At 47.9% G+C, this 27,500-nt stretch overlaps 3 protein-coding genes across 3 annotated transcripts in view; 2 read left to right on the forward strand and 1 right to left on the reverse strand.

Annotated features, from left to right (window-relative positions):
• Positions 1 to 588: 588 nt before the first annotated feature.
• LOC135820562 (transient receptor potential cation channel subfamily A member 1-like) lies at positions 589 to 24,682 on the reverse strand (the record flags this gene model as incomplete). The annotated part of the gene is given in 15 exon segments (XM_065333634.1): positions 589 to 777; positions 1,431 to 1,543; positions 2,137 to 2,244; positions 2,923 to 3,234; positions 3,619 to 3,667; positions 4,328 to 4,533; positions 4,838 to 4,885; positions 6,032 to 6,126; positions 7,466 to 7,577; positions 8,044 to 8,181; positions 9,864 to 10,054; positions 10,807 to 10,882; positions 21,183 to 21,351; positions 22,454 to 22,657; positions 24,286 to 24,682. Coding segments are annotated over 14 exon segments (1,907 nt in total), but the record flags the coding sequence as incomplete, so codon positions are not given.
• LOC135821107 (uncharacterized) lies at positions 14,072 to 20,157 on the forward strand. The gene is made up of 4 exons (XM_065334171.1): positions 14,072 to 14,869; positions 15,963 to 16,258; positions 16,759 to 16,872; positions 18,899 to 20,157. Exons 1-4 carry the CDS (start codon positions 14,305 to 14,307, stop codon positions 19,550 to 19,552), a joined length of 1,629 nt encoding a protein of 542 aa, XP_065190243.1. The 5' UTR covers positions 14,072 to 14,304; the 3' UTR covers positions 19,553 to 20,157.
• A 718-nt stretch (positions 24,683 to 25,400) lies between the features above and the next one.
• LOC135821108 (uncharacterized) overlaps positions 25,401 to 27,500 on the forward strand; it is a 9,583-nt gene continuing 7,483 nt past the window's right edge. The window contains exons 1-2 of the mRNA XM_065334172.1: positions 25,401 to 26,308; positions 26,905 to 27,076. Of these exons, the coding sequence (XP_065190244.1) occupies positions 25,806 to 26,308; positions 26,905 to 27,076 (675 nt within the window). The 5' untranslated portion in view covers positions 25,401 to 25,805. The remainder of the gene's footprint in view (positions 26,309 to 26,904; positions 27,077 to 27,500) is intronic.

The following is a 27,500-nucleotide window of genomic DNA, read 5'->3' on the forward strand; positions in this document are numbered from 1 at the left end:
TTCAGAACCAACGGCACAGTTAGAGAGGTGGATCCAGGATCGAAGACAGCCAAAGTGAAGACGCATATCTCTTCTCAACAAGGACGCCTTGGGTAACGTCTGCACAGGCTCAACCAAAAGCAATCAGAAATCCTTATGCAGGTTGAGGTTCACAAACATACTGTAGCACTGCTGACACACTGGCATATCTGGTAAATCCGCATGCACCATTCTATGCATGGATGAACTCACGCACTCATCCCCCCCCCCCCACGCACACACACATGAACTCACACGCATACACTCACATACGAACTCACACACGCATACACGAAGCAGGCAGCACGCATGCACGCAGCACACAGCACACACACACACGCACACACACTCAGACTCAGATATGCCCATCGCGAAAGCGATGATAGCGAACAGTTATGTTAGACATAGCAACTTGTGCTGGGATTACACCATTCAACAGCTTGCAAGGCTGATGAATTGACTGCCACTAATTTTAGCCTGGTATCCACCACACACACACATACACAGCACACACAGCCCAGCCCAGCCCAGCCCAGCCCAGCACACAGCACACGGAACAACAGCGCATACCTGGTGATCTCGGCACCATTGCGAAGCAGGATCTTGACACACTTGCCACGTTTGTGCATGGCTGCCGCATGCAGTGGGGTTACTCCATGTTTGTCAGCCGTATTCACACACACACATCTTGACAGACAGCTTGACAGCGCACTGTTGCCAATCTCCAAAATACACTGCAAAAATCGCCAATGACCGTTCCTGTATTGCACAATACACACAGTGAAGGTAAAACGAAACGTACAATATAATAATGCACACAGCTCTCATCTTCCCTGAACCTGTTAGACAGGAGCAAAGTCGACGCACCAGTCAAAGGTGTCCAGCCATTTAGTCTATCTCCTGCAGCCTGGAGAGCGCTCTCCACGGAGAGATACGCTGCCTTCAGGTCGTACCGAATCGTATCTATCCACCGCAATGGTGAAAAGGATGGCTGGCCATAATTATGTGATGCCCTTTGGGATGAGAGTTATGTTGCCCTGGACAGCATGACGTACAGTCGTGGCCAAATAAATCCAGTCCACGAGTCAAAAGTAATGTTGTGTTTTCCATCTCATACATCATGCACATTCCCAAAACTGATCCGAGGGCCGCATGCCCTAGACGCAGCTTTTGGTAGGTGGTTCGGATTTCTTTGGCCACAACTGTACAGAACACAAAAGGAAATACGGTGTCACTGGCCGCATGTGATACCATTGGGATATGAATGCTGTACCTAACCCCTCTTGCTACCACCCCTACCCCCCCCCCCCCCCAACCCCCCCCCCCACCACCACCACCACCACCTCCCCCCCCCCCTCCCCCCTCCCCCCACCCCCACCCCAATTCCCCACCGGTTTGCATGGAAATCTCACCGTGCAGCAAGGAAGTAGGCCGTTCTGCCGTCAGAGCTGACGTTGAGCAGAGCTGTCTGGATGTCGAACAGACAGTCGTTACCATGACAATGCTCCAGTAGCAACTTGATGGCCTGTGCATGCACGTGTAGCATGAAGTAGTGAAGATACGGAACAGACAGACAGACCGACACACAGACATACAAACAAACACAAACATACACACACACACACACACACAGACTCACAAACACACACATACGCACTCGCACACACACACACACACACACACACACACACACACACACACACACACACATGCACACAAATCGTTGCTACCTTGTCAATGGGAAGAAATTCCCGTTTGGATTTTGCGAAGTAAAACAAAGTTAAAAAAATGATCATTAGTATAATGATCGAATGTCAGAGGCACATAGAGGTGACGTGTAGGAAACTGGTGTTGTGAGATCAGAGTTGAGAGGTAGAGTCAACTTTGCGTAGATCGATTGGAGGGAAGCTAAGCAAACATGAATTATGAAAAACCGAATGCCTCAGTACTACTGTACAGTACTTCGACCAAAACAATTTGCATTCGCCACCTTTCATGGAGCAGATCTGCTCGTTTGGTTTGCGAATTAAAATAAACACAACAACAACAACAACACAACAACAACAATTTGATGGAAAGGGCTTGTAGTGTTTCTGCGCCCGCTCTGGAAGTCCATACCTGCAATGAGCCAATCCAGGCGAGATAGAACAGTGCCGTGTGACCGTGATCATCCATGGGCAGGCCGCAGCCAATCAGCTGACGATGTGCTGCATTCTCTCGGCAGTGCTGCACACAGAAATAACATCACAAACGGACCAGCGGACGGTTACTAGCAACGATGTACATGTACATTTACATGTATCCGCTATTAAGTTTGGGCTAAACTGGAACCCTCCCCTGTAGAGATCTCTGGCTCTGCCCCTTCATGTTTTGAGCCAATGTGCCAATGAAGAAGCAAAAGGCAAAGAAAAAAACCCTCTCAATTTATAGCTTGCTGTGTTATCGCCGTCCGACCAGTCTGGCTTCAATGCTTCAAGTCAGTTAAACAAAAAGAAGCTTTGTCGTTCATTTGACTTTATTGGAATCGGTTCGGGCGGTAATTCTGAGCTAAGCTGAGGTAGAAGCAGCTACAGTGGAAGCTGTCTAAGACGACCGCTCAAGGGACTTTCAAAGTGTGGTCTCTGTTACCAGGTGGTCTCCTCATCCAGGGTCATTTGACTGGAAAAAGCATCCCTTGGTCCTGGTTGCAGTGGTCTTCTAGGACAGGTGGCCGTCTTATCCCACCCACCCACCCACCCTCTTAACGACCGTTTTTCCACGCACCGACTACTACTACACAGACAGTGTGGGACCTGGTTCTAAAGACCACCTGGCTTTAATGACCGCTTTTGCTTGCACCGCGAGGTGGTCGCTTAAACCAGGTTTTACTGTACATACACACACACAGTGGGCAATCAGACTAACCTCGAGCAAAGCCGCCAGGATAGGCAGGCTGGCGGACATCGCCGCACCGTGCAGCAAGGAGCGTTGTCGACTATCCAGGAGAACTCCAGCCACGCTCCCACACGGACCACCAGCATCACTCACACGAGGACCAGCACCATCTCCACCGCCACATACCAAATGATCTCTAGGCATACTGTGCTCTTTCTGCTCAACCTCCTGTAGCTGGTCAAGTGTCAGCGGTAGCAGATGCCGCAGCAGCGGTTCAGACCGTGTGCGGATGCAGGTGTTGATGGGCAGCTCCCTGTTGCCGCTCAGGAGAAGCTGGGGACACTGTAGCAACAGCAGAAGCACAGACCTGTTCAAAATTACTGTAAATCAACAAATTTTGGCTGGTGAGAACTTTGGCGAATCTCGAAATGAAACTTATGGCCGTCGTTAAAGTTTGGCCGATAGGGGATTTCTAAACAATATATAGATCACTACATTACTGTCGGGCGCCGAAGAACGGAGCGGCGAAGAATGACCAGGCTAGAATTTCAAATTTTAAGAACGGTCTAGGCTGAAAGATATATAATGTACATGTGTGACTGTACCATCGAATAAGAATGAAACTGCTGGGTTCGGGAAAAATAAGAACGGGCTAGACCGGAGCCCTGCTCTAACCATCTGAGCGATGGGACCATGCCGAACGTAAAACTTTAGTGTTGCACTTACATTCTCAAAGAGCAGCTTTGCACAGCGCACCGATCCTTTGGAGATAGCACTGAGGCGTAGAGCACAGGCGAATGACCGCAGCAAGTCATGCACAAGAGACGGAAGAAGGAGACAGAAGATAGCAAAATGTAATGTCCTTAGCTCAGGTACTACTGGTGGCAGTCTATCTATTCTGCAGAGCGTTTCCGTTTCAGTAAAGAGTGGAGGACCGAAGAAAAAATGGAATTACATAACTTCTATCAAGAGTAAATACCCCCCCCCCCCCCCCAAGCGTCATGATTAAAGATGCAATGCTCCTTGCACCAGTGATTTACAACGTGTGAACGGGTGTCAACGCATCACACGTTTTTCTTTGCAATAATTTGTCCAGGATCAGATGGGCTTTGCTCCACCACAGGTTCCGGATTTGTCTGATAATCCGTGTGCAGTGCGCATTGCATCATACAAATGACAACTTGAAATTCCGTCGGGACAGCACCCATAGTCGAGTTGCACATTCTTGGGGGTTATGTACTCTTTCTGCTATATATTCAGTACTGCGAGGGAAAGTCGCAAATGGGAAAGTCTGAAAAAAATTGACTGTCACAAGCAGGACTCGAACCAGGGGCCCTCGCTTAGGGCCAGGAATGCTCTACCATGAAGCTATAGTGCAGTCAATATCTGCTATATGCCATATTAGATTCCTGCACACACTGGGCCAGCTTCTCACCAATGCAGAACAGTGTCGCCATGGCAGTTTGTCGTCATGACAACCGTCGAGAAGCCCCGATCCGACTCCATGGCAACGTGTGCAGCACATCGAGTATGATCAGCCCCCGGTGTGGGTACGCTGTCGGAACACGACTCCATGACAAACTGCAGCAGGTCGACTTGATCTCCAGACAGCAGTGAGAACAGCGATGTTTCACCGCTCTCCTGTGGTGGAGAAGATGCAAGGAAACAAGAACACAATTTAGCGAGCTCATACAGTAGACATACGCATGGGCACATGTAAATTTACCTCTCTCCGAAAAGCCGATCCCAAAAGATTCCCTTTGCTGTCTACAGAAAACCCATTGATTCCACTTTTCCTAAATTCACTATCCCTGTCTAATTATGTCAATGAGTGTAGTGGCCAGGGTTGAATACACCCATGCTATACACCCCTATACAAGGAAAATATTGAACATAAAGCCTGAAATTTTGTAAAACTGGTTGTCGGCACTGCCGGAGTACTCACGTCAACACGAGATATATCCGCTGCATTCTCGATCAGCACCTTGAAACACTTTAGTGGCATGCACGCCCAGAGCAGCCCAGACACACGCACACACGCAGACACACACACACACACACACACACACACACACAAACACGCATACACACGTGCACACACATGTACACACACACACACGTACACACTCACACATACCAGTACACACACACACACGCACACACACACACGTACACACACGTACACACACGTACACACACGTACACACACGTACACACACACGTACACACACGTACACACACAGAACATACAGAGGATGCCTGAAATACTATCGTCACGTTAGTACCGTACAGGTACAAACTGTAAGCATAATGCAGCAATGCCGCTCAGTGAAGTCCAATCAAGCAATGCCGCTCAGTGAAGTCCAATCAAGCAATGCCGCTCAGTGAAGTCCAATCAAACAATGCCGCTCAGTGAAGTCCAATCAAACAATGCCGCTCAGTGAAGTCCAATCAAACAATGCCGCTCAGTGAAGTGCAATCGGGCTAGTCAAGTTTGCCGCCAGTACATCAGTTCACACCACAGTCTTCACAGGTTTGTCGCTGCACAGCGCCCAGCGTGGCATCGACTCGCTGGATTGAGATTTCATTGGGCAGCACCGGAGCTACGTGCCCGAAATACAACATCCTCTTCCAATCCCCTGACCTTACACGTGATGATGGCAGACATGCAGAAGGCTGAATGCATTCGCGTTTTGGTCTGCCTTATATAGTAACAATGTCCGGATCACCATTGGGTAACTCTAGCACTTGTAACTAATAACTAGCTGTACTAAAGCCGGAAAATATTCCTGTAGAAACCGATGTCAGGGCTAGGCTTCTATTCACATCAGGCTTATTATACGTTTGAAACCAGGTATCAATATCTGTTTCAACACAATAAAGAATTCAAACGCTACAGCCATGCTTAGGTGCCAGCAGTACGTCTCGAAAATCAGGCCTGTATTTAAAAATATATATTCACGGTTTACAAGGAGGAAAACTTCCTTCTGCCAGCGGAGAGGGCTCAACACGATAATGTGGAGCACTATTACACACAAACGTCACAACGGAGGTTTACAGATGAGTTGCGACAAATCTGTGAACCTCCGTTGTGACTTTTGTGTGTCCACGGTTTAAGTGTTCTCTGCATGGTCCATACCTGCTGGCTGTGTGCCAATGCGGCAACATGCAGAGGTGTAGCACCGGTGTGTGCTGTCTGGTCCAGGACGTCGGACAGGTTACCCGCCTTGATGGCTGCCAGATGTGTATACACATACCAGTACACACACACATACATACACATACACACACGTACACACATACATACACACACGTACACACATACATACACACACACACACACACATACACACACACACATACACACATATACACACCATACACACACATACACACCATACACACCATACACACACACACACACACACACATACACACGCGTACACACACACACACATTCACAATAATAAATCCGTTGATCCCCAAGCTGCAGAGAGTGCTCAATTTCAGACACAGAGCTTAGAACATAGCAGACACAGCGGAGGACGTTCAGGTTGGTTGTTTCAAGCCGCTAAGCAATCATCGGACAAATGATACTGGCAACTGATACGGCCCGAGAAGTGTATTCAATGCTAGTCTCTGAGGGTCTGTGACGGCACAATTTCACATCGCTTGCAGGGTTCTAGCCAGATTTAAACCAGGCCCGAACGTCGCTTGCCAGTGTGCTCAAACTGACAAGTCAGTGAGCTCTACATAACGCAAACAGCAAAGCCACTACCTCACATGAGAGTGCATTTCAACAAAAATGCAATGGATAGCCACTAATAGAGGGTTCTTTAAAAAGGTCCACAAACTTGCCTAGGGTGAAGTCAAACTATGGAGCATTTTGGGTGGCAAAACAATTTTGGAAATGGAAAAAATTTAACTGTATCCCCTTCCTAGCCCCTTCGATTTTTACCAGGCTAGAACCCAGACGTGATAAACCCGCACGCGTGACTTGCATAACATGTATGATAGATACAGGGTTGCACGCAGGCCTGCTTTAGGTTCAACACTCTGCTGATCACGTCCGCCAGCGTAGCCTAGAGAACCATGTCATGTGTCTACCCCAGCCATGTATTGCTTGGAATAAAATAAATAAATAATAAATAAATGTGGTCAGAGGTCATACAGGCAGTTGCACACCCCTGGGTGCTACAGTACCGTTGGTCGCCGAACAACGGTGGCAGGGGGGGGGGGGGGGGCAGCCTCCTAGCCTAGACCGTTCCGATTTTCATGTATAGAGTCTCTGTACAGAGAAGGCGCCGTGTATACATTCGTATGCTATGCTTGGTGAGATTCTAGGCTGGCTATTCTTCGGCGCTCCGTTCTTCAGCGCCCGACAGTATTGTACGTATCAGGGGGAGAGCAGCCGGACCACGTTTTTGCCCAGAATTGCAGAAGCGCCCAGAATACAGGATTTTGCACCCCATTTCAAAAATTTCCCGGGAGACCCCCCTCTCTTGTCGGACCACCGCCAACGGCGCAGGCGTGTAGCCTGCGTGTGTACTCTTTCCCACAATAAACCACTAACCATGATTGATAATGCACTCGAGTGCATCGGCCGAGTTTGAAGCAGCGGCGTAGTGAGCTACTGAGAGACCTTGCTCGGACTGCAGCATTCCTAGGGCTGGTGTGGTGCTCAGCTGGTACGTGTGTACATTAGGAGAACACCAGGAAACACATACAGGTACAGGTGCACGTGTCTTTGTGAGCAAGAGTAGACTGCACAAACTCGGTATTATTAATATTATTATCACTCACACACTCATGGCCAAGGCCAATCGAGGAGGAGGTGAGGGCGGTTATAGCCAGCCATGGAAAAAAGAAAAGAAAAAAAAGGTAGGGTATCTTGTTTGCACCAGTCCTGTAAATGTGTGTGTGCACACCCACGTGTGTGCGTGCCCTCCTCATCCTCAGTCAAAACTGAATAGCTGATACATGAACATAGATACGGATATGGTTGGCAGTAGTGCATTTACGAAATTCAGGGTATTACGCGGAACCCCTGGGACCTATTCTGGATCCGCGCCTGCTGGGTCGGATGCCACCAAGCACAACTGTACGCCACACATGGCTCAACACAGCAAACGAGAGAACACGAGGCCTCACCAACTGGTCCAGCACCTGCGTGCGGTTTCTCTGAGCGGCAACGTGCACGGGATGCAAGCCTCCTCGTCCTCGCACCTTGGTCAGGAACTCGTTCAGGTGCTGCTCGGGGAGGTGTGCCTGCAAGTAGGTCAGCAGCTCCTGGAAGCAATAGAACACAGAAGACTACTCTGAATAAGCCCATTGCGCAATGATGTACTTGGTTCGCCCAGTTAAAATTGGCGCTTATCTTCACACTTGTCTCAGGAAAGAAATACGAATATTTGAAGCAAGCCACGATCACAAAGCACTATATACATGATTATTTACATAACGGTAAGCAACTCAGTCGAAAATTCAAGCAAGTTACACATCCTCTTCGCCACTATCATCGCTGGAGGAAGCTCAAAACGTACGGTTCGGACAGCTGCTGCACGGGTCGTTTCATAGCTTGTTCCACTTCTCCTCGTCTCGAATCACGCTCAAACTCAAAGGCAGTGCGTGCCTGTCACCTTCCCATCAGAAGCTGAGTGAGACTGCCCGCATGTTGACTGTAAGTGTTATCCCCGTTCGTCGCAATAATGCGTCTTTGTTTGAGACAAAAAGGCAACGCCATATCAGTGTCCATTTTTCAAATCGCCTCTTGCGCTTGTCGTACTTGCTGATCAGCACCCGTACCCACGCGAGCCTCTGGTGCTTGAAGATCTACATGCAGCGCAGTGATAGCTTCCGCTTGATGTAGCACCTGTGCGTACTGCACCTACAACGCCGTGCACCAGGATATTCGGCTAGTTTCCTGAAAGTCCTTTGCACGAGTGTTTCTCTCAGGACTTGGTGTTTTCTTTGATTAGCTCCTTTGCCCTGTTGTGCACTCATCGCTGTAGCATAAAATAATGAGGCGGGAGCGGAAAACTAAAATTTTCTTTCTCAAAGCACAACCACCGGCACCGGCAGGGAGAAACGCACGTAACGTCGTTCTCTGACTACATGACTGAGTCTATACAATACGACTGATACGAGTGTAGTACATGACAAGTCTGTGTGTTCACTAGTTTATTATAGAAGTTATAATATTATAGAGTCTTGTACTTGTGTCAGTTGTGACTCGAGTCTTGTTGTAGCTATACTAGTTACTACCCCAGCACGGCAGTGCGGGAGTAGTTCCGTGTGTGATGAGTTTGTTGACTGCATGGACTGCAGCTAGCGTGCACGCAGCGCGTGAGGCCATTGCATGCTGACGGAAAAAAGTTCAACTCGGAAACGGCTAAAATACGGACGGTATAACCTCGAGGTTTACCGAGCTGAAAATCACAGGGAATTGAATGGTCTTCGTCCGAAGAAGCTGTGACAAACGGTTCCCCAATCGAACGCGCTCCGAATATGGCCATTTTGTACACAACTAGATGGTGTGGCTACCTGGCTGCACGCTGTGACGTCATCACCTGGATCTGAGTGATGCGCGCTCAAATTCGCACATGTTCGATTGGGCATATCTGACGAACCACAGGCCGCAGCCTCCTCGGAAAAAGACCATTCGACTCAGCGACCCGAACTCTACGGACTGTGAAATTTAAATTTTTCACCGGACTTCCTCATTAAGGGCATACAAGTACATTTCCAATAGAGTGGTTTCACATCTGTCACATGACCATATGGGGTAGCCATGTTGGTTCCAACTCCACTCAACCCCCACATCTATCTATGGGTCACATGATGTCGGCCATGTTGGTTCCACTGTCCATGTGTTATGGTCACTTTCTGCACGAATTTAGTCACATGACCAATTGATGTGAACACCACTCTATACTAACATGAGTGTATGGAACATATTGCTAGACACCCACCTTGACCATGCTGACGTATCCGTGGACTGCCGCCAACTCCAGCACCCGTGCGGCATTCTGCGTCACCGCGCTCACACGAGTAGTGCTCAGCGAGCGCTGAAACATCTGCACGTCGTTCGACTGTGCCGCTTGGATGAGCGGCGATTGACAACCAGGGCTGTCTTGACCATCTTCCAGCAACACCGGGTTGCCTGCGAGAAAATGAAAACAAAGCAGGAGCGTCACACACGGTACGACCATGTTCTTACCACTTTTCGTCTAGTTCAGAGCGCCTGTATAGTTCATAAAATGTACCCTGTTAGGCCGAAAAATCCGCTCCCTCCCGGGGGGGGGGGGGGGGAGTACAACCCCAGATCCCCGGTCGTATCACTCCCCGTTGCCCTGCAATGCCCCTGAAAAGCATGGCAACCCGATCAACATGACTACCAGCAGTAGAGTACGGATGAGACAGGGCTTCAGAAATGTCGTGGAGGATTAGTCAAGAATGGAGAGCCAAGGATTAATTTTATAAAAAGTAAAAAGGACCAAGGAACTACAAATTACACTATAATGTCCACTAACACCACCAGTCAGTGTCATGCAATGTTATCGCATGAGATGATTGTTTAGTAACTGGTGGTGTAAGTCAACATCACTTTGCTCTTTCTTTTCCTTTTATGGAAATACACCTTTCCTGCATAGTACTGTCAGTCGCCGAAGAACTGGGGGGTGAGCCTCCTAGCCTAGACCGTTCCTATTTTCATGTACTACGGTCTATGCACAGTTGAGTCACTGTGTATACATTGGGTATGCTGTGCTTGGGGAAATTCTAGCCTGGTCGTTTTTCGGCGATCCGGTCTTCGGCGCCCGACAGTGCTGTATGGGTTTTTCCCGTCAGCAACCACGGGAGAAGCTCTGCCACTCAGTACCTACTGTGTATCAGACCACTCAAGCCGCCACCCACCTCGACTGTGACCAATCACTGTCATGATTGCATGCGTCCAGCGCTCTCTTCGGCTGGTGCGGCGCTCCCTAGGCAGCTGGAAGCACACATGTACAAGCACGAAGGAAAGAGAGAGAAAGAGAGAAAAGAAGAAAAGAGAAACAGACCACCGGGAATGGTGAATTGATCTCAGCAGATGAAGTGTCGCACGCTATGTGCGAGTATATACTTTGAAGTGCACGGTCATGCACGAACCAACATGTTGCGCGCGTGTGTGTTGCCCAGTGCTGCTAAATCATCCGTTTTAGATGTACCGAAATCACTCCGAGAACTCACCCTCTGTCTGTTGAACAGATCCGAAAAAAAGGAGCCTTTCCGATCTTAATAGGAAAGCTTGTTTTCTTCAATTACGTGTGCTTTGGTTAGCCCGCTGTACCGTAAATCAACAAATACTCATCGCATATTTATTTTTGGCTATTTTCAGCCTGGGCATTTCGGCCTAAAAGTTGTAGCGGCCGAAATTTTGTTTCGCAAGGTTCAATGTGACAGTACATACAGGCAGTAGCAGCACACACTGAACAATTAACGCGGCCGAAATGCGTTTCAGCCCCGGAAGACCGAGATTTAAATGCGCCGGAAATGTGCAGACTTGCAATACATGCTCTCCAGTGATGACGGCAACCTTAGGAGATGGGGGGTCTGGGTGACGAGCTAAAGAGCCGTCTTACGACTGTGCTCCTTAAAATGATCCCAAGGGAACAGTCCATTATAAAAAAGTATGCAAGCCTTGATTGTCCTTGTTGTTCTGTTGTGTATTATCCTCTGTCTCTGTGGTGTTGAGCACTGTCAGCACTCTGGGTACATCCTCCGGTAAAAAAAAGTATTTATATTCACGGTTCTCGTCAGACTCGGCTGGAGATCAAGTTCTCCGCATCCGTAGGAACGCCACCACCTTCTATGCATCAATGCAGAAATGCAGCGCCTGAAGCTGTGGGAGGTGAGTAAACCAGGCCCATCCCAAAGTGTTCAAAGTCTGAAAATCCCTTTCGCCGCATCCATAAGGAAGGAAGAAAGTAATTCCACAGTGGTGGATACTCTGCACTGAACATGTCAGGATAGCACAGAATAATTAGAGAGGTTTTGCATTCACAAATTCGGCAAAAGACTCGGCACGCGAGAGAGAGGTCGAAAAATGCACTTGAAGATTTGGCATGTTTGTTCGGAAAACGCCGACTTTGCCGAAAGTATATATTTTCTTGTTGAAGAGCGTGCTTTCTGTCACTTTCTTATCTCGTCATGACTTCGCAGGCGCTTGGCCGGCGTCTTCGTCGGCATCAGCATCGCGGGCTACCTCTGATTGCTCCTCTGCATTGTGTCTCCCTTCCCCCGGAGTACACTTACCATGATCTGTTGGCGAAGGCGATATGCATACCAGGGGCGTCGCACACGGTACGGTCACTACGGTATTGACCGTACCACTATTTTGCCCTAAGTACCCGTAAATCAATAAAATGCACTGATTTGGGCTCTAAATTTCCAAATTTTTGGGCTCAGCCATCCCTCCCCCACGAGTAAATTGTGCTTCAGATGGCTGACCGTACCACACTAAAATACCTTCCGACGCCCCTGCATACAATTTGACGTGGTCGTGGATTTGGTTCTTCTGAGGCAACTCAGGGGTGGTACAAATCCGCTCCTGCAAAGGTCTCAGGGAAATGAGGAGGCAGCGCTGGCCCTCGAGTCTTTGTTTGAAGCGTTGTGCTGGAATGAGCAAAATCGGAGCCCGCGACATGTTCGATTTGTAAAACAGATTTCATTCGAAAATTCGACTGGTGATGTTGGACAAATGAACGTCGAACGCCAAACCGAATTTCGGCATGCAAAACCTCTCTATTATCCTGTCAACTCTGACGGAATTCGCCGTCTCCGCTATGCGGATATGCGCCCGCCTAGTCCACAAACCATGCAAACAGCGCCGCACAAAACCACATACATGTACATGCATTTGCACACAAAGCATCTGTTGCCGTGTTGGGGCTATTCGAGAACTCTGCCGTAGCGCGCGACGACAGTGGTACAGTGGTACAGTGGTACAATGTATTTTTAGCCCCGCTTCACATACATGTGCTCGGCACCCATGAAGTCACAAGAAGTTAGTTGAAGAACAGAACTTTGAAAATCTGCCTTACCTTGCGACAAGCACAGCTTATGCTCAGAGAGACAAGCATTTTTCCCTGGCAGAACTAATTTAATTAGGATTCCTTGCGAGGACTTCGCATGCACGCGAGCTGACAAGTCGTTCGACTAAGCCCCGGAGGAAGGACACGACATTCTCTGCGTGGCAACATATCTTTTGCTCTGGAATACATCAGGAGATGAACAGTCCGTCTGTTCACCGTAGCGGTCTTCGTCAGGCATAGAACGAACGGGAGGGTGCTTCGCCGTTGTCTCCGCTAGTAAGCCTGTTTGGCCGCTGGCACTAGCACGCTGCGAGTGTGAACATGGTCACAAAGCTTTGCAGCTAGCACAGCTACCGAAATTCGTCCTGGCACAACTAAGAATATCGACTAAATAAAGCCGTTGAGAGGATAAGTGTGAATGGAAACATTGTTTTTGGCAACAATTACATGTACTAACGTTTACTTGACGAATGAAGTAATAGTTGATCTACGTGTGTTGTAACTAACTTCACGAGTACCCTGAGCCCCGGAAGAGCGTTTTGGTGTTTTCCCACAGCTAGCGCTAGGCCTAGGTGATACTTCGACACGCTGCAGTTGCGTGCGTGTGTTCACCGCATCGACCTCGCTCGTTCCTTTAATTTTTCACGTACATGTGGGAAAACACCAAAACGCTCTTCCGAGGCTTTCCTTTGTTCATTTTAATGCAAAGGCTAGCCAAGGGTGCTGGGTGATGTCAACGCGACCAAGCTGAGAACAGCAATGACCAGATGACAATGAATCGCTGAAAAGTGAAATCCGAAGCGGACTAGAAATCTTTGGAGATGTCACATTACGCTAGACACTGCCCATGATCCAGTCGGTCTCCGGGTTCAAAAGGTCAATGTATGGCGAAAGCATCAGACTGGATCTCCCGCTGCTTGCAGAGTAAAAGTGCCGCGGGCTTGTGGTAGCGAGGGCCAGGGAGGCAGAACTAACTATTTACTCATGTTCCTATGATTACGCTTCTTCTACGGGCACTGGTCTTCAACTGCCGTTCTACACCAGTGTAGTTCGCAGTCAATACATCACTCCAAGCTTTACAAGCAGCGCCTACTGATTGTCTGTGACAGGTCTGGCGGGAAGACAGGTGTAGGTCTACGAGTCTGCAGTGCAGGACTGGAGTGCACTAGTGTACCTGCTAAAATATCCGCGGTGGTAGCGTCAATCGCAGCATATCAGAGAATTGGAGATGAAGAACAGTGCTTCAGTAACCGCTAATTGCTAAAATTATTAGTACGACTTCAACTAATGGGCTTGTTTTCAGGAGAAGGAAAGAAGCGTCCCCAAACCACTGGTCATCATGACTAAATCGGCAGTGCTGCAGCTGCTGTTTGCAGCTACGCTTCTAGTCGAAATATCAGACCAGACGATGGCATTGGACTCCACGACCTCTGGCGCAGCGAAATGGTCTTTGCCCGATTGGTTCCTGCAGCAGTTCGTGGAGACGCCGAGCATTCCCAGCCCGTACGGCGTCAACATTCACATCCACACCCGACCCAGAGACGGCGAAATAGCCATGCTGGCCGCGTCCGGCGTGAAATGGGTGCGAATGGACCTGAGCTGGGACGCGACGGAGCTGCAGAAAGGCGTGTACAACTTCACAGACTACGATCTGCTCATGACCGTGTTGACGAGGTACGACCTCGGGATGATTTTCATTCTGGACTACGCGAATCCGCTGTACGATGATGGCCTCTCTCCACACACTGAGGAGGCGTTCGCAGCGTTCTCCAACTGGGCCTTCAACGCCGCGTCGAACTTTCTCAACCTGCGCATCATGTACGAGATCTACAATGAGCCCAACATCGGATTCTGGAAGCCCAAACCGAACGTGCAGGATTACGTCAAGTTCGCACTGTTCGTCTGTGAGTAACGAGATTTTGAGTGATAACTGAAAACTGAAAAGTGAGAACATGCCTACAGTACATTGGGCGCTTTTGATTACACATTTATACAATTCTGGAACTGGGTTTTGTAATTCTCGAATGACCAAAATGTACGAATTCCGGCCATGTAAACGAACGACTGGAATTCACAACGGGGGGGGGGGGGGGGGGGATCCTTCCACATCCATACAAATACTAACCCATACTAATATCATGTGCACTCATACCTCGTTTATCCAGGCGGTCCGGGACCAAGCACTGCCCGTAGCTTTGAACTTTGACATGTCCGTAACTCCGAATCACATGCATTTCGATGGGAAATGTCATAGATAATAATTATGACATTTGACATCACTATTTCAACAAAAAGTGACAAGGGAGTATTACTGTAAAAGCAGAAATTTTCGGTGGTGTAACATTTTCGGTATTCTCCAAACTCGGCGGTCCGGTAGAGGGAAATTTTCGGTAAAACCCGTTTTCCAGGTAAGTGTGCTAGTACTACATGTATACAGTATCGGTTGTACCGACATTTTCGGTGCGTTTTATTAGAGGGGGGGGGGGGGATTTTTTATTATCGGTAAAAATTGTCGGCAGCAAAGTTACCGAAAATAAAATACCACCGAAAATGTTTGCCTTTACAGTAATATTTCTACTGAAACTCGTTCAAACTTGTGCCCGGTAGACGACAATGCCCGTAACTTCGGGGTCCGGATAACCGAGGTATTAGCGTAGTACGAACTAACGGAAACATGATTATCAATATTGTGTCAACAATATATACGTATTGTCTACATTCGTTTTCTCGCAAACCGGGCACTAAAGACAATAGAGTAAAGTACACGATTTTAAAAAATAGCACCGGCAAACAGAGGGGTTCAGTGGTGAAAATACAATTGAGTGAGTCAAGTTTGCGCACTGCTCAAGTGAAAATCCCAGTTTTCGCATGCCCAGGGCTGCACAGCACCCCGGCAGGTACTTTTGTTATAAAGTTCAGTTACAAAATTTGCTTGACTATGTGGATTGCGTCGACGCTGACAAGTCTTTCAAACTGCTCTTGCTTTTTCTTCCACAGCCGCCTTCCTAAAGGAGCATGTCGAAAGGGTAGTGCTGATCGGTCCGGCCACGTCACACGTCGATTTCCAGTTCATCGAGCAGTGCATCGGCGCCGGTCTGCTGACGTACTGGGACGCCGTCAGCGTGCATCCGTACCGTGACACCGACCCGGAGGATTCCGCCATCGACTTTGCCAACCTGCGCAAGCTAATCAACGCATCAGCACCCGCAGGCAAGGTGGCGATGCCAATCATCTCGTCAGAGTGGGGCTACTCGACACGCTATCATGGGTTTGATGTAGACCGGCAAGCCAAGGTCAGTCCAGTCTATTGGTCGTCAACACAGTACTGCCGCGCGCCGAAAAACGACCAGGCTAAAATTTCACCAAGAACAGCATACTGATGTATACACGGTGACTCAACCGCGCATAGAGGGTAATGCATGAAAATAAGAACGGTCTTGGCTAGGAGGCTGACCCCCCCCCCCCCCCCCAGTTTAACTTTTTCGGCGACCGGCAGTACTATCGTGGAACTATTGTTATTGAGCATTTCTGGAATCTGATTCAAGTTTTAGCCAGTGTCTTTGTCACATTACGTGGTAGCACCTTCGGAAGATATTGTCTGTGTGTGTGTGTGTGTGTGTGTGTGTGTGTGTGTGTGTATGTGTGTGCTTGCGCATGTGTGTGTGTGTGCATGTGTGTGTGTGTGTATATGCGTGTGTGTGTGTGTGCGTGTGTGTGTGCGCGCGCACGGGTGCGGGTGTGCATGTATGCATGTGCGTGTGTGCATATGTACATACATATTGGCTTTTCGCAGAGCTTAGCTCGCATGTGGCTGAGCAACATCATGAACAACATCTCCCTGTCGATCTGGTATGACTGGCAGAACGACGGCACCAACCAGACTTACGTGGAGGATCACTTTGGCATGGTACGTTATCGTCATTATTTATACATATATACAGTAAACCTGGTGTAAGCGACCTCTGGGTTTAGCGACCACCTGCTCTTAACAGACCGCCTTTCATTGCACTGACAGTTCTACACAGACACTGCGGGACCTGGTTCTAAAGACCACCTGGCTTTAACGACCGCTTTTGCTTGCACCATGGGGTGGTCGCTTAAACCAGATTTTACTGTTTTTATAGAAAAGAAAAAAGATCAAGGAACTACAAGTTACGCTATAATGTCCACTAACACCACCAGTTACTAAACAATCAGCTCATGCAATAACATGGCAAGACACTGACCGACGGTACCGACGTTCTACAACTAACTGGCTAACAGCTCTAGCACATCTGGTTAGCTGTAGAACGTCAGTACCGTCGGTCAGTGTCGTGCAATGTTATCGTATGAGCTGATTGTTTAGTAACTGGTGGTGTTAGTGGACATTATTGCGTAACTTGTAGTTCCGTGGTCCTTTTTCTTTTTTTAATAAATTTATCCTTGGCTCTCTATACGAGTCCATTCATTTTATAATTTATTTATATATTCAACACAATCTCGTAGCATATGTAAGCAATGCTGATATTGGGAGCAACTCCAGAGATGAGGGCAACACACAGCCATAGCAAAAGTACAAAAAGAAGAGAAAAGTGGAAAGAATGGAACAGGGAGCAAAGCAAAGCTTACTCAACCGTGTTCGATTGGGAATAAGGGCCTGATAACGCTCCATTGCACTTCGCAGCCTTCTCACACCAAAACTAGGGCTGAAACGATCATGGATTTTCACATATCGATTACTCTTTAGCTTAACGATCGAGTAATCGATTATAATCGTTAGCAAATAGAGTCATAATTCTGTGCAAACATTACTCTGTTTCCACAAACTATGCCTTCACAATACCAACAAATCTGCATTAGTGAAAGGGTAGCTCCGAAGCATGGCAGTTTTGAAGTCAATTTAACCTCAGAACATAAACCATACCCCTGGCAACTGCATACTCCCAGCGGAAACTGATTCAAACTTCACAAAACGAGGTTTTACCGTACTTTCTGGACACAAATTTAAAAAACGCAAAATAATCGTAATCGGTAATCTAAACGATTGCTCGATCGTAAGAGTTATCAAACGAGTACTCGATTATTCGGTATAATCGTTTCAGCCCTAACCAAAACCCGTCGACTCAACGTCCGAAAGACTACAACATATTGGCCAATGGTGTTCACCTGTGCTTTTATAAGAACGAAATGGCCCATTTTTGCATATAAATCCCCATCTAGTAGGGCGCAGTCAGCCAGTCACCCAGTTTCGGTGGAAGTGGCGAGTTCGATTGGGAATATAGGAGGAAAGGAGCGTCTCAGCTTCCATTTGACTCGGCACCCTGACGACTACAACTGGTTAAAGTTTGATTTGAGGGTATACTTCCCCTTTAATACCTTGATCATCTTTATCTACCATTCAATGCTGTGCTTTAACTGGCGACCATCACAAGACAAGCTTCTCCGAGTGAAAATAAATTAAAAATGCAGCATTGGGTAAAATACCGTCATTATGATGGTATGTGCTTATACATGCATAATGAATACACAAGAGAGAGATTGGAAGCTTTGTCACAACTCTGAGTTTCACGTATTACTACGATCATCAGGCATGCATAACGACTATGCATATTATGATATAAAAAAGAGAAGAAACACATGAGAACGAGTTATGCAGCAACTATCCACGACTGTAACATATTATAGTACCGTAAAGTTTTGTATAAAAGCCGCGGCTTCTATGACTTTCTTGGTGAAATGTTGCAGGCTTCTATATGAGACAGGCGCTTCTACACAAGATAGATATTTCTATGTATGTCAACACTAAAACCAGGCTTATGTGTGATTTGATGGGCCCAAAATTGCGGCTTCTATCGAGGGCGGCTTCTATTCAAGCGCGGCTTTTATACAAGACTTTGTGGTAATTATTATTGATCGATTGTTTTGTGGTGCATGCATTGTTCTTCTCCTCATAGGTGTACAACAAGTTCTACCCGGGGAGAACTCCTGTGCATGATCCCAAGCCAGCATACCATGCAGCACAGACCCTCACCACTATTCTTCATGGCCTGAAATTTGAGCAGCGTTTGCCGGTCACGAGCAGCATTGGCAACAAGAGCGAACTGTACGCGCTGGTGTTTTCCGCTCCGGAGATGACCGTCCGTAAGAATACCTACTCTGTGGTGGAACCTGATCAGGGAGTTGCGAGTCAGGACAGTGGAATTGCACGTTCTGCGAGGGTTGAGAGACAGCATGGAGCAGGGCAAGCAGCCGGACGAGATCAAGCTGTCAGTGGTGATGCAGTCGGGGGAGATCATGATGTCAGTAATGATGACGTCGGGGGAGATCACGATGCTAGTAATGATGATACAGCCGGCGCTCCATGGCCGATACAGCGTAACCTGGTGGCATGGTGCTCCAACGCTACCCTAATCCCGTGCCAGATGACGGTGCGCTTCGGTGAGCCCAAAGCGTGCTACCTTCTCGTGGACTACACGGGACAGGAACTACCGCAGCTGTGTGCGGACGTCAACTCAGAGTTGACGTTCTCCGCGGACACCGGCCCCCTTTACTTCATCTACGCCCAGACTTACCCTGAGCAGAATAGTACCGCTCGTGGACGACGCTAAACATACGGCTCCTGTGCGTGCCTGCAGTTTCATGGATTTTGAGTATAGTGATACATGCCTACATCCTCTATACAGTCAGACCTCGCATAACCGCACACATTCGTTTTCCAGCAAAACATCCGGATAGGCGAGGGAACCGGATAATCGAACACACATACTGTATGTATGCATGGCATATGCTGTAAATCGGTAACCAACCATTTTCTACCGGATGGCGAGGGATCCGGATAAACGAGGACCGGATAAACGAGGTCTGACTGTACTTGTGTCCTGGTATGCGATGTCATAAAAAAATTGGACTTGTCATGAAAGCAACGTTACATACCGTATTTCCTCGATTAATGGACCATGCTCGAATAATAGACCATGCTCAAATAGTAGACCCTCCTATGGGCATCACGGAAAAATAGTAGACCATGCCCGAATTAGAGACCCGGTCTCTTATTTGAGTTCATCGCTTTGCGCATGCGCACTAAGAAAGCACGTGGTGGATCAAAAAAGGACGCGATTTTAGGTTGCGCAACTACAATTTTTGTAGTGGCTAGTGCTTTCTTTCATTATATGAGCACGGTCCACTATTATTTTCATCTGCACATCGCTGGAAATGGTGGATTTTTGACACGTCATAATATAGAACTTCTATATATAGAACTTCTATATTATGACGTGTTAAAAATCCACCATTTCCAACGATGTGCAGATGAAAATAATAGTGGACCGTGCTCAAATAATGGACCATACCCAAATAAGAGACCGGGGGTCCAACCCTCTTCAAAAAACAAAAGACCGGGTCTATTAATCGAGGAAATACGGTGCTTTGACTCAATGTGTAAAAGTGGAAAACCTTTTAAATTGTTCGTAGACAGCATTTTGCATATTTTTTTTTTTAAGAGAAGAAAACCCTTTCCCCGGCCCGGTCTTCCTACTGCGAAATCAACTTTCAATCTCGAAGGTCTCTGGTTTGAGTCCTGGTGGTGACAGTACGTTTTTTCTTCAGACTTTTCCCTTTCCCATTCCCACAACTAGTGGACACAATCTCATAACGTTGTTACATATACATCATGGCGCATCGTCAATGTGAGAATTATTGAATTCAATTCTTTGGTTTCCACAATGACAAGGATTCATGCCTGAGAAGTAGGCGGAATGTTTGTTTTTTCAATCATGCAGCCAATCGGCTCTCACCGACCTTGCTGATCGCATGTAACCGATATCATGTAGGCTTGCTATACAATCATACACAATTGCATCTACGCTCCTTCCCCCCCCCCCATACACACGTACACACACGCATACATGCCCCCCCCACACACCATTTGACCTTTTTTTACGCCCATCGCCGAAGGCTACGATAGCGATGCTACAGCAGAAGCTATAGCAACTTGTGCTGGGGTTGCACCATTCAACAGCTTGCAAGGCTGAAGAATTGACTGCCAGTATTCAGCCTGGTATCCACCACACAGCTAGGAAGTGGCTTTTGTCTGGCCAGTGAATCACAGAAACACACACACACACACACACACACACACACACACACACACACACACACTACCGCATATTGTCGCCTTGAAATAAGTCTATGATATATTATCATAGACTAATATGCCCTGATAAATATAACCTTCCATACCTTGGACTGTGGCGCTCCACGGTGCGCATTGTCCCGGTCCTCAGGTCCATCAGTAATAGTGTTTTCCTTGGGCACACCTCTACCGCTCTGCTGGCCAGCTTCAGATGATGATGGTGGTGGTGCTGAGAATCTAGTGGTGGTTGTGGCTTCCACTTCCGCTGACGCCGATCTGAATGCGGAGAAAGAATTTCCCAAGGATGACAATGACTTAGTGTACATGTAAGTCAACAAAAATTGTGCACGTATTAACCTTTTGAGCACGCGTGACGTTCTGACACGTCATGACCACTGCCACTGTGACACGGTGACGTTCATGGACGTCACGAGTCAGTGCGGAACTACATCGATCCCGCGTTTCTTCCGTGGCGTGGCGTCGAGCTGTACTGCTGCACAGAGGACTCCTAGTATGTACGCGTACCATAAAAAAAGTGTGAGTCGCTCCGTAAGTTTGAACTGGAGTTACATGCGCGTGCATACATTTCCAAATACCAATTTCGCGTATAACTACCTTTATGAAAACGGTCATAACTTTTGTATTCTTTGTCGTATTTCCAAAACAAAAACAGTTCTGAGCTCAGGATACATGAAAGAATCGTTTGAAATCAAGTTTCCTCACATCGAGTGAATTTAAAAAATTTACTGCGTGGCAGAGGTTTTCAATGGGCCCGGGCTCAAAAGGTTAATTTTTGGCTATTTTCGGCCTGGGCACTTTTGGCTGAAAATTTGTTGCGGCCTAAATTTTGTTTTGCAAGGTTCAGTGTGACAGTGCATCAGTATAAGCCGAAATTTTAATACGGCCGAAACGTGTTTAGCCCTGGGAGGCCGAATTTATACGTGCCGAAAATTTGGTGCATTCCCTAAACATTTCGACCTATGTTCAGCATGCACATAATGACCATGAATGACATGCACCAGCCATCCTTCACATACATGTATGCGGCTGTGCACCTCCCTAAAAGGGGGACCAGTTACACACCTGTACAAAATCCTATTTTGAAATCTCATTGGAGAGCCAGGGAGCAGAACAGCTAGGAAGGCAGATTTCCCAGCAGAGAAGAACTTTCAGTCCCAGAATCACATACAATGAAACCTGTCTAAGGCGACCGCTCAACCGGGGACCTTCAAAACGTGGTCCCTGTCACCAGGTGGTCTCTTTATCCAGGGTCATTTGACTGGAAATAACATCCCTTGGTCCTGGTTTCAGTGGTCTCCCAGCAAAGGTGGTCGCATTGACAGGCTTTACTGTAGAAAAACGCCCCAGCACAACGTACCTGGCTTCATCTTGTGAGAGCAGCGATTGTGGAGCAATGCGTGCACCGGACCGGGCGAGCGAGAAATAGCTGCGGAGATCCCTCCGCCCCTCTGACGTCATCGGAACTCATTGAGGACGTAATCATTAGTACGCTGGTGGTTGAGATGGAGAGATGCAGGTGTGCAGAGATGGAGAGATGGAGCTGAAGGACTTTTAACTTGTGCTGGATATTGACAGAAACAACAATGGTGAGGGAGAGGGAGACATCGGAGCCTTAAGAGCCTTAAACAAAATGCTAAATCTAATGAGTTACCGAGAAGGAAATCTATGGTTAAAACAGGAAACGTTACGCAGAACTGGACACAAATACTGTTGCTAGTGAGAGTTGAGAATGAGTGAGAGAATCTGTACCTTTTGTACACGTAAACCGGTCAATTTCAGGAAATCGTTTTAATTGCGACTCGTTAGAATAATGGCTTTGACAGTATACATTTACCTGTACATACAAACTCTCGACACTGATGAAACGTATAATTCGGAATCCAGAAACAAAGCAGCACCTCAAGATCCTGATGCTGAACTGGGATCGCGTTCAAGCAATCGAGAAGTCACAGCAAGGACAGTCGGTACGATTGATTGCAGGAACAAATTTGAAGCCCAGCGCAAAACGAGACTTCCACAGGGAAAATTTGACTTCTGGTTTCAGAAGTAGCAGCTGAGTTTTGATGTCGGCAAAAAATAATTTTCTCTCTCTGTCTGTCTGTCTCTCTGTCTTCTTGTCTCTCTCTCTCTCTCTCTCTCTCTCTCTCTCTCTCTCTCTCTCTCTCTCTCTCTCTCTCTCTCTCTCTCTCTCTCACTCACACACACTCTCTCTCTCTCTCTCCGTCTTTCTCTCCAAGAGTAGTTTGACCTGAAATAAGCATGGCATTGCGCAATTCCTGGGGAATTGTATTAGCTGCATTTTGACAAACATATCATGTAATGGGATCCATATATGGTCGCACAGTGCAAACCTCTAACTAAAGACCACCTGCTACTAAAGACCGTTTTGCTGGCACCAAGGGGTGGTCGTCAGTCACAGGTGTTACTGCATATTTCATGCATGTTTAATATGTGGATGTAGAAATGGAGCAGATTTCAATGCATAGGGTTTATTAGAATGGTTATGCCAAACTCACTGCTTTTCGAGCATTATCCGCCAAAGGTTTAATCTGATAAGACGTAGGTTAACCTTTGCCTTTGGCGGATAATGCTCGAAAAGTACCGTGTTCGGAAACGGTGACCTAACCAACCGTGGATGGTCCAAGATGAACAGTATGTTGAGGGGCGGATCCAGGAGGGGTTCCAGGGGTTCCGTGGAACCCCCTAAATTCCGTAAATGTACTACTGGCAACAATATGCTTATTCATGTACATGTATCAGCTATTCAGTTTTGACTATACTGGAACCTCCCTGTAGAGATCGCTATATTCGCCGCTGAATTGTTGAGATAATAACCACCTCCAATACTAAGTACACTTTCAGAGGTGGCGAAACCTGTCCTGTCCAGTTGGTCAGGCCATGGCCGGAGCAACTGTTTGGCTACCAACGTGTGTGTTACTGCTGAGGAGGTTATGTATACCCACCGTATCACACACAAACTGTATGAAAGGCTAGGGTATGACCGGACCAATCAAACACTGCTTCCGTCGGTCCTGCCTTTCCTGCTGATCATGTGGGTACAATGTACGACTTTTCCGAGTTCTGCAGCAGTTTCACACACTGGCCTAATTCGGAACTGCAGGGCCCTGCTTGCTTCTGCTGCGGCCAGGTGCGGGTACGTGCTAAACAGTGATGCTTATTTCAACATACCTGTCACAGGTCCGAAGGTAGTGTCTTGGTGAACTCCGGCTCGACAATATCCATCCCAGGGTGTTCCAGGCACCCGCACCAAACACCTCCTCGGGTCACCCAGCTCACTTTTCGAAGGGGAGACCCTGAACTCCAGGTAAATGTACTAGAGGTACCGATCACTGTGGCTGGACGTCACAACGGCAACAATTATTGTTCTCGGGTACATGTCAGTCTTTCATCGACTTGCTCTTCGATACGTGTCGACTATGACAATGTTCCGTGGACCTTTCAAAGGCGCTCGAAAAGGGGAAGGCGAACTCAACTGGAAGGGAGCTCTGCGGCCTACTCCACGCACTGGGTGACTCAAAATATTTTCATTCAAACACACACGGCTAACATGACAATCACTATCGTTATTGTGCCAGTCGTCTGCCTTGACTTGATTGATTTTCCCCTTCGAACCCTTATTACGGCGTAGATCTACGCGCGCACAGGCGCTGGGTGAGCTGAGGTAGATTTACCCAATCTTTTTGCCGAATTTCGGAATGCAAAACCTCACTATCATGGTAATCTACCTGCGGGCTGAACTCTGCAGCTCCAGCGCGACAGGTAAGTGACTTGATTGATGAATTGATGGTTTTATTTCGTCAGCCGCTTTCGAATCCATGCGCGCGGCCTGCATGCGATAAACTTCGGCTTCGCGTGTGACTGTAACGGTTGCGTGACAATGTTGGCAAGGCTACTTACGTATCGCCTCTCGGACTGAATGAATGAATAAAATCAAGCACATCAATCATAATCATAAAGACAAGTGTATGCATGCATGCCTCTGCAAATCTGTGGTAGCAGGGAATCGGGTTTTACGACTCCCTGTCTCACTCTGGGAGGGAGATCTGTTGCCATGTTTCGTTTGTGAGACGGCCACGCGGCGGACGTACTTGAACAGAATGTGACCTTTTGGAACTGCTCCCAAGAAACCAGTGTGAAAAATGTCTACTTCGAAGGAGATCGAAGGAAATGGATCTACAGCCTTGTGTTGAAAATAATTCGATCTCCTACCACATCGCTACACTGTCCTTATTTATAGCACACACAACACTCAATGCATTGCTCAGTTCACTCTATCCAGCGCCGGGCGGGCTGGCTGCGTCTTTGTTCATGAGCCTAAGGGTCGCCTGGGCCCTTCAGTCGCGGCGCTACCCCGAGTGCACATTGATATCAAGTCGGCACCAGATGCCGGTAGGGGAAATCAGGGATCTGTGAAAGCCGCCCTCCACCATGTCCACGACGCGTCCACGACAGGGAGGCTAGGCCTGGGTGAAATCACAATACTTCAACTGACTTGGTTCGGATAACGGAGGTGAGCCTGACAGCTCTTTCGCAAATCTTGACGCCTTCTTATGTTTAGCTAATTAGCTTCACCGCGGAGCGGTTTTGGGGGACACCACTTTCTCTTGCTGGCATTCCGAACGTTTGGACTCCTTTGAGGAAGACTCACCCCACTCTGCGGTTCGCAAACATTTCGTTTGCCTGCAGCAATGGCGAGGCTTTTGTTTTATTCACGACGTACTGCGTTGCCACTACAGAATTCTTTCTGTACGTCCTGGAATTCCGTAGCCATTCATTCGAGCAGTTCCAGAACATTTTCCTCCGTTATCAATCAACTGTCCCGCGAAGGAGAGCCTAGAACGGCGAAACCAGGATCAAGTTTGGTTTCTCTACGCTGTCCAGTGACCACACGCCACAGGCGCAGCAGTTCCTTCGCCCGCTGGACAACATACTTCAACGACAGAAATTCGCAGCACACAGCAGCGAGTGCATTGACGAAACCTCATTCATTGCAAGGCGTGTTCAGACGAGGATGTTCCTCCGCCGCAAGGTCCTCACAGAGACAAGATGACAAGTCCATCGGCGCTCGTAGCGTGCAGCTTGGTAGCGATCAAGATTGGATTTTCCCCAGCAATGGACTCCAGCAGTTAGCGGACTCGAACAACCTGATGAACGATGGTACGGCGTTGAGACAAGAACTGGCCGAGAAAGGGTAATGAAAGGGATTACTATTGAAGGGAGTAATAGATAATTATTCTGTTCGTGTGTGTGTGCGTGTGTGTGTGTGTGCGTGTTTGTGTGCGTTACTTTGTGTGTGTGTGTGTGTGTGTGTGTGTGTGTGTGTGTGTGTGTGCACGAACGTGCATGCGTGTGTGCATGCATGTGCTCTCTTGGCCGTTTTGTCCCGATGTACTCTGTACCAGGTGTGCATTGGTGGTCGATTCACATGGACTTGCAGCTTATGTAGATTGGGTAGTTATCTGGCGCTAGTCTTGATCGGTCTCATTCAGATCTTGTCCTGTATCGTTGCTAAAAGAGAAAATCTGCGGGTGCGCATCCAGTGCATTTGCAGATTCGCGTGCTTCTCTTGCGACGGGCGTATACATGGTGCACGGGGTGCGCGTGTGTTTGTGTACGTGCGTTTGTGTATGCGTGGGCAGAATGCAGCTAGTGTTGAATCGACTCATAATTATTCAACTTTGGAGAACTTTGCAGAATTTTCCCAGCAGCTCTCAAAACCGTTTAACCCTGACACTGTGCTTTCCCATGCTGTCCTCTACTTTTTCTGCCGTGTGAATCCCGCCCCAGGTATTTGTTCATACGAGGTCTTCATGATCGTCAGGCTGTACTCAACGCTAGACTGGCGGTGCTGGAGCACATCGACAAGGTCAACGGCGATGCGCTCGACTTGACCGAGCACGAACTGCGCGAGGGCGTTCTGGATTCGCGCTGCGGCGCGGGCTGCGTACCGTTCATGGAGGTATGTATACCAGGGCTGCCACACTTGGAGGGAGAAAAATCTGTCGTGGTGGTCCGGGGGGTTCCCCCGTCGGGGGTGCAGGGGGCAGGGCCACCGCGGTGAATTTTTTTAGAAAAATGGCTTGCTGTTGGGACTCCAGAACACATATTTAACTGTCCAGCACACGCACTACAACCATGTCAATTATGAATTAATGGCCAACTGGACTAAAAAGCGCTCAAAATAAAATAATCGGTTGTCCCTCTTGGGGAACAAAATCGGTCGGTTTGTCAGACAGGCGGTCAAAAATCTGACGATTTCCGAAAAATCGGAGCAAGTGGCAGCCCTGGTATACTGTGGTGTGAGCAAACAATTCAGTTACTGAGGTGTGGTAAGCCCACGAGTGCGATCAATTCCAATTCCACCCTGAGTTTTGGTAATTTCA

The sequence above is a fragment of the Sycon ciliatum genome, chromosome 7, assembly GCF_964019385.1.
Source record: "Sycon ciliatum chromosome 7, ocSycCili1.1, whole genome shotgun sequence".
Taxonomy (NCBI): Eukaryota; Metazoa; Porifera; class Calcarea; order Leucosolenida; family Sycettidae; genus Sycon; species Sycon ciliatum.

What these genes read in the sequence shown, in the direction of transcription:
- LOC135821107 (XM_065334171.1), top strand. Translation starts at nt 14,305, where the DNA reads ATGACTAAATCGGCAGTGCTGCAGCTGCTGTTTGCAGCTACGCTTCTA. An exon ending in CAAGTTCGCACTGTTCGTCT is followed by an intron (nt 14,870 to 15,962) that starts GTGAGTAACGAG and finishes TTTCTTCCACAG; the next exon opens with CCGCCTTCCTAAAGGAGCAT. An exon ending in ATGTAGACCGGCAAGCCAAG is followed by an intron (nt 16,259 to 16,758) that starts GTCAGTCCAGTC and finishes GGCTTTTCGCAG; the next exon opens with AGCTTAGCTCGCATGTGGCT.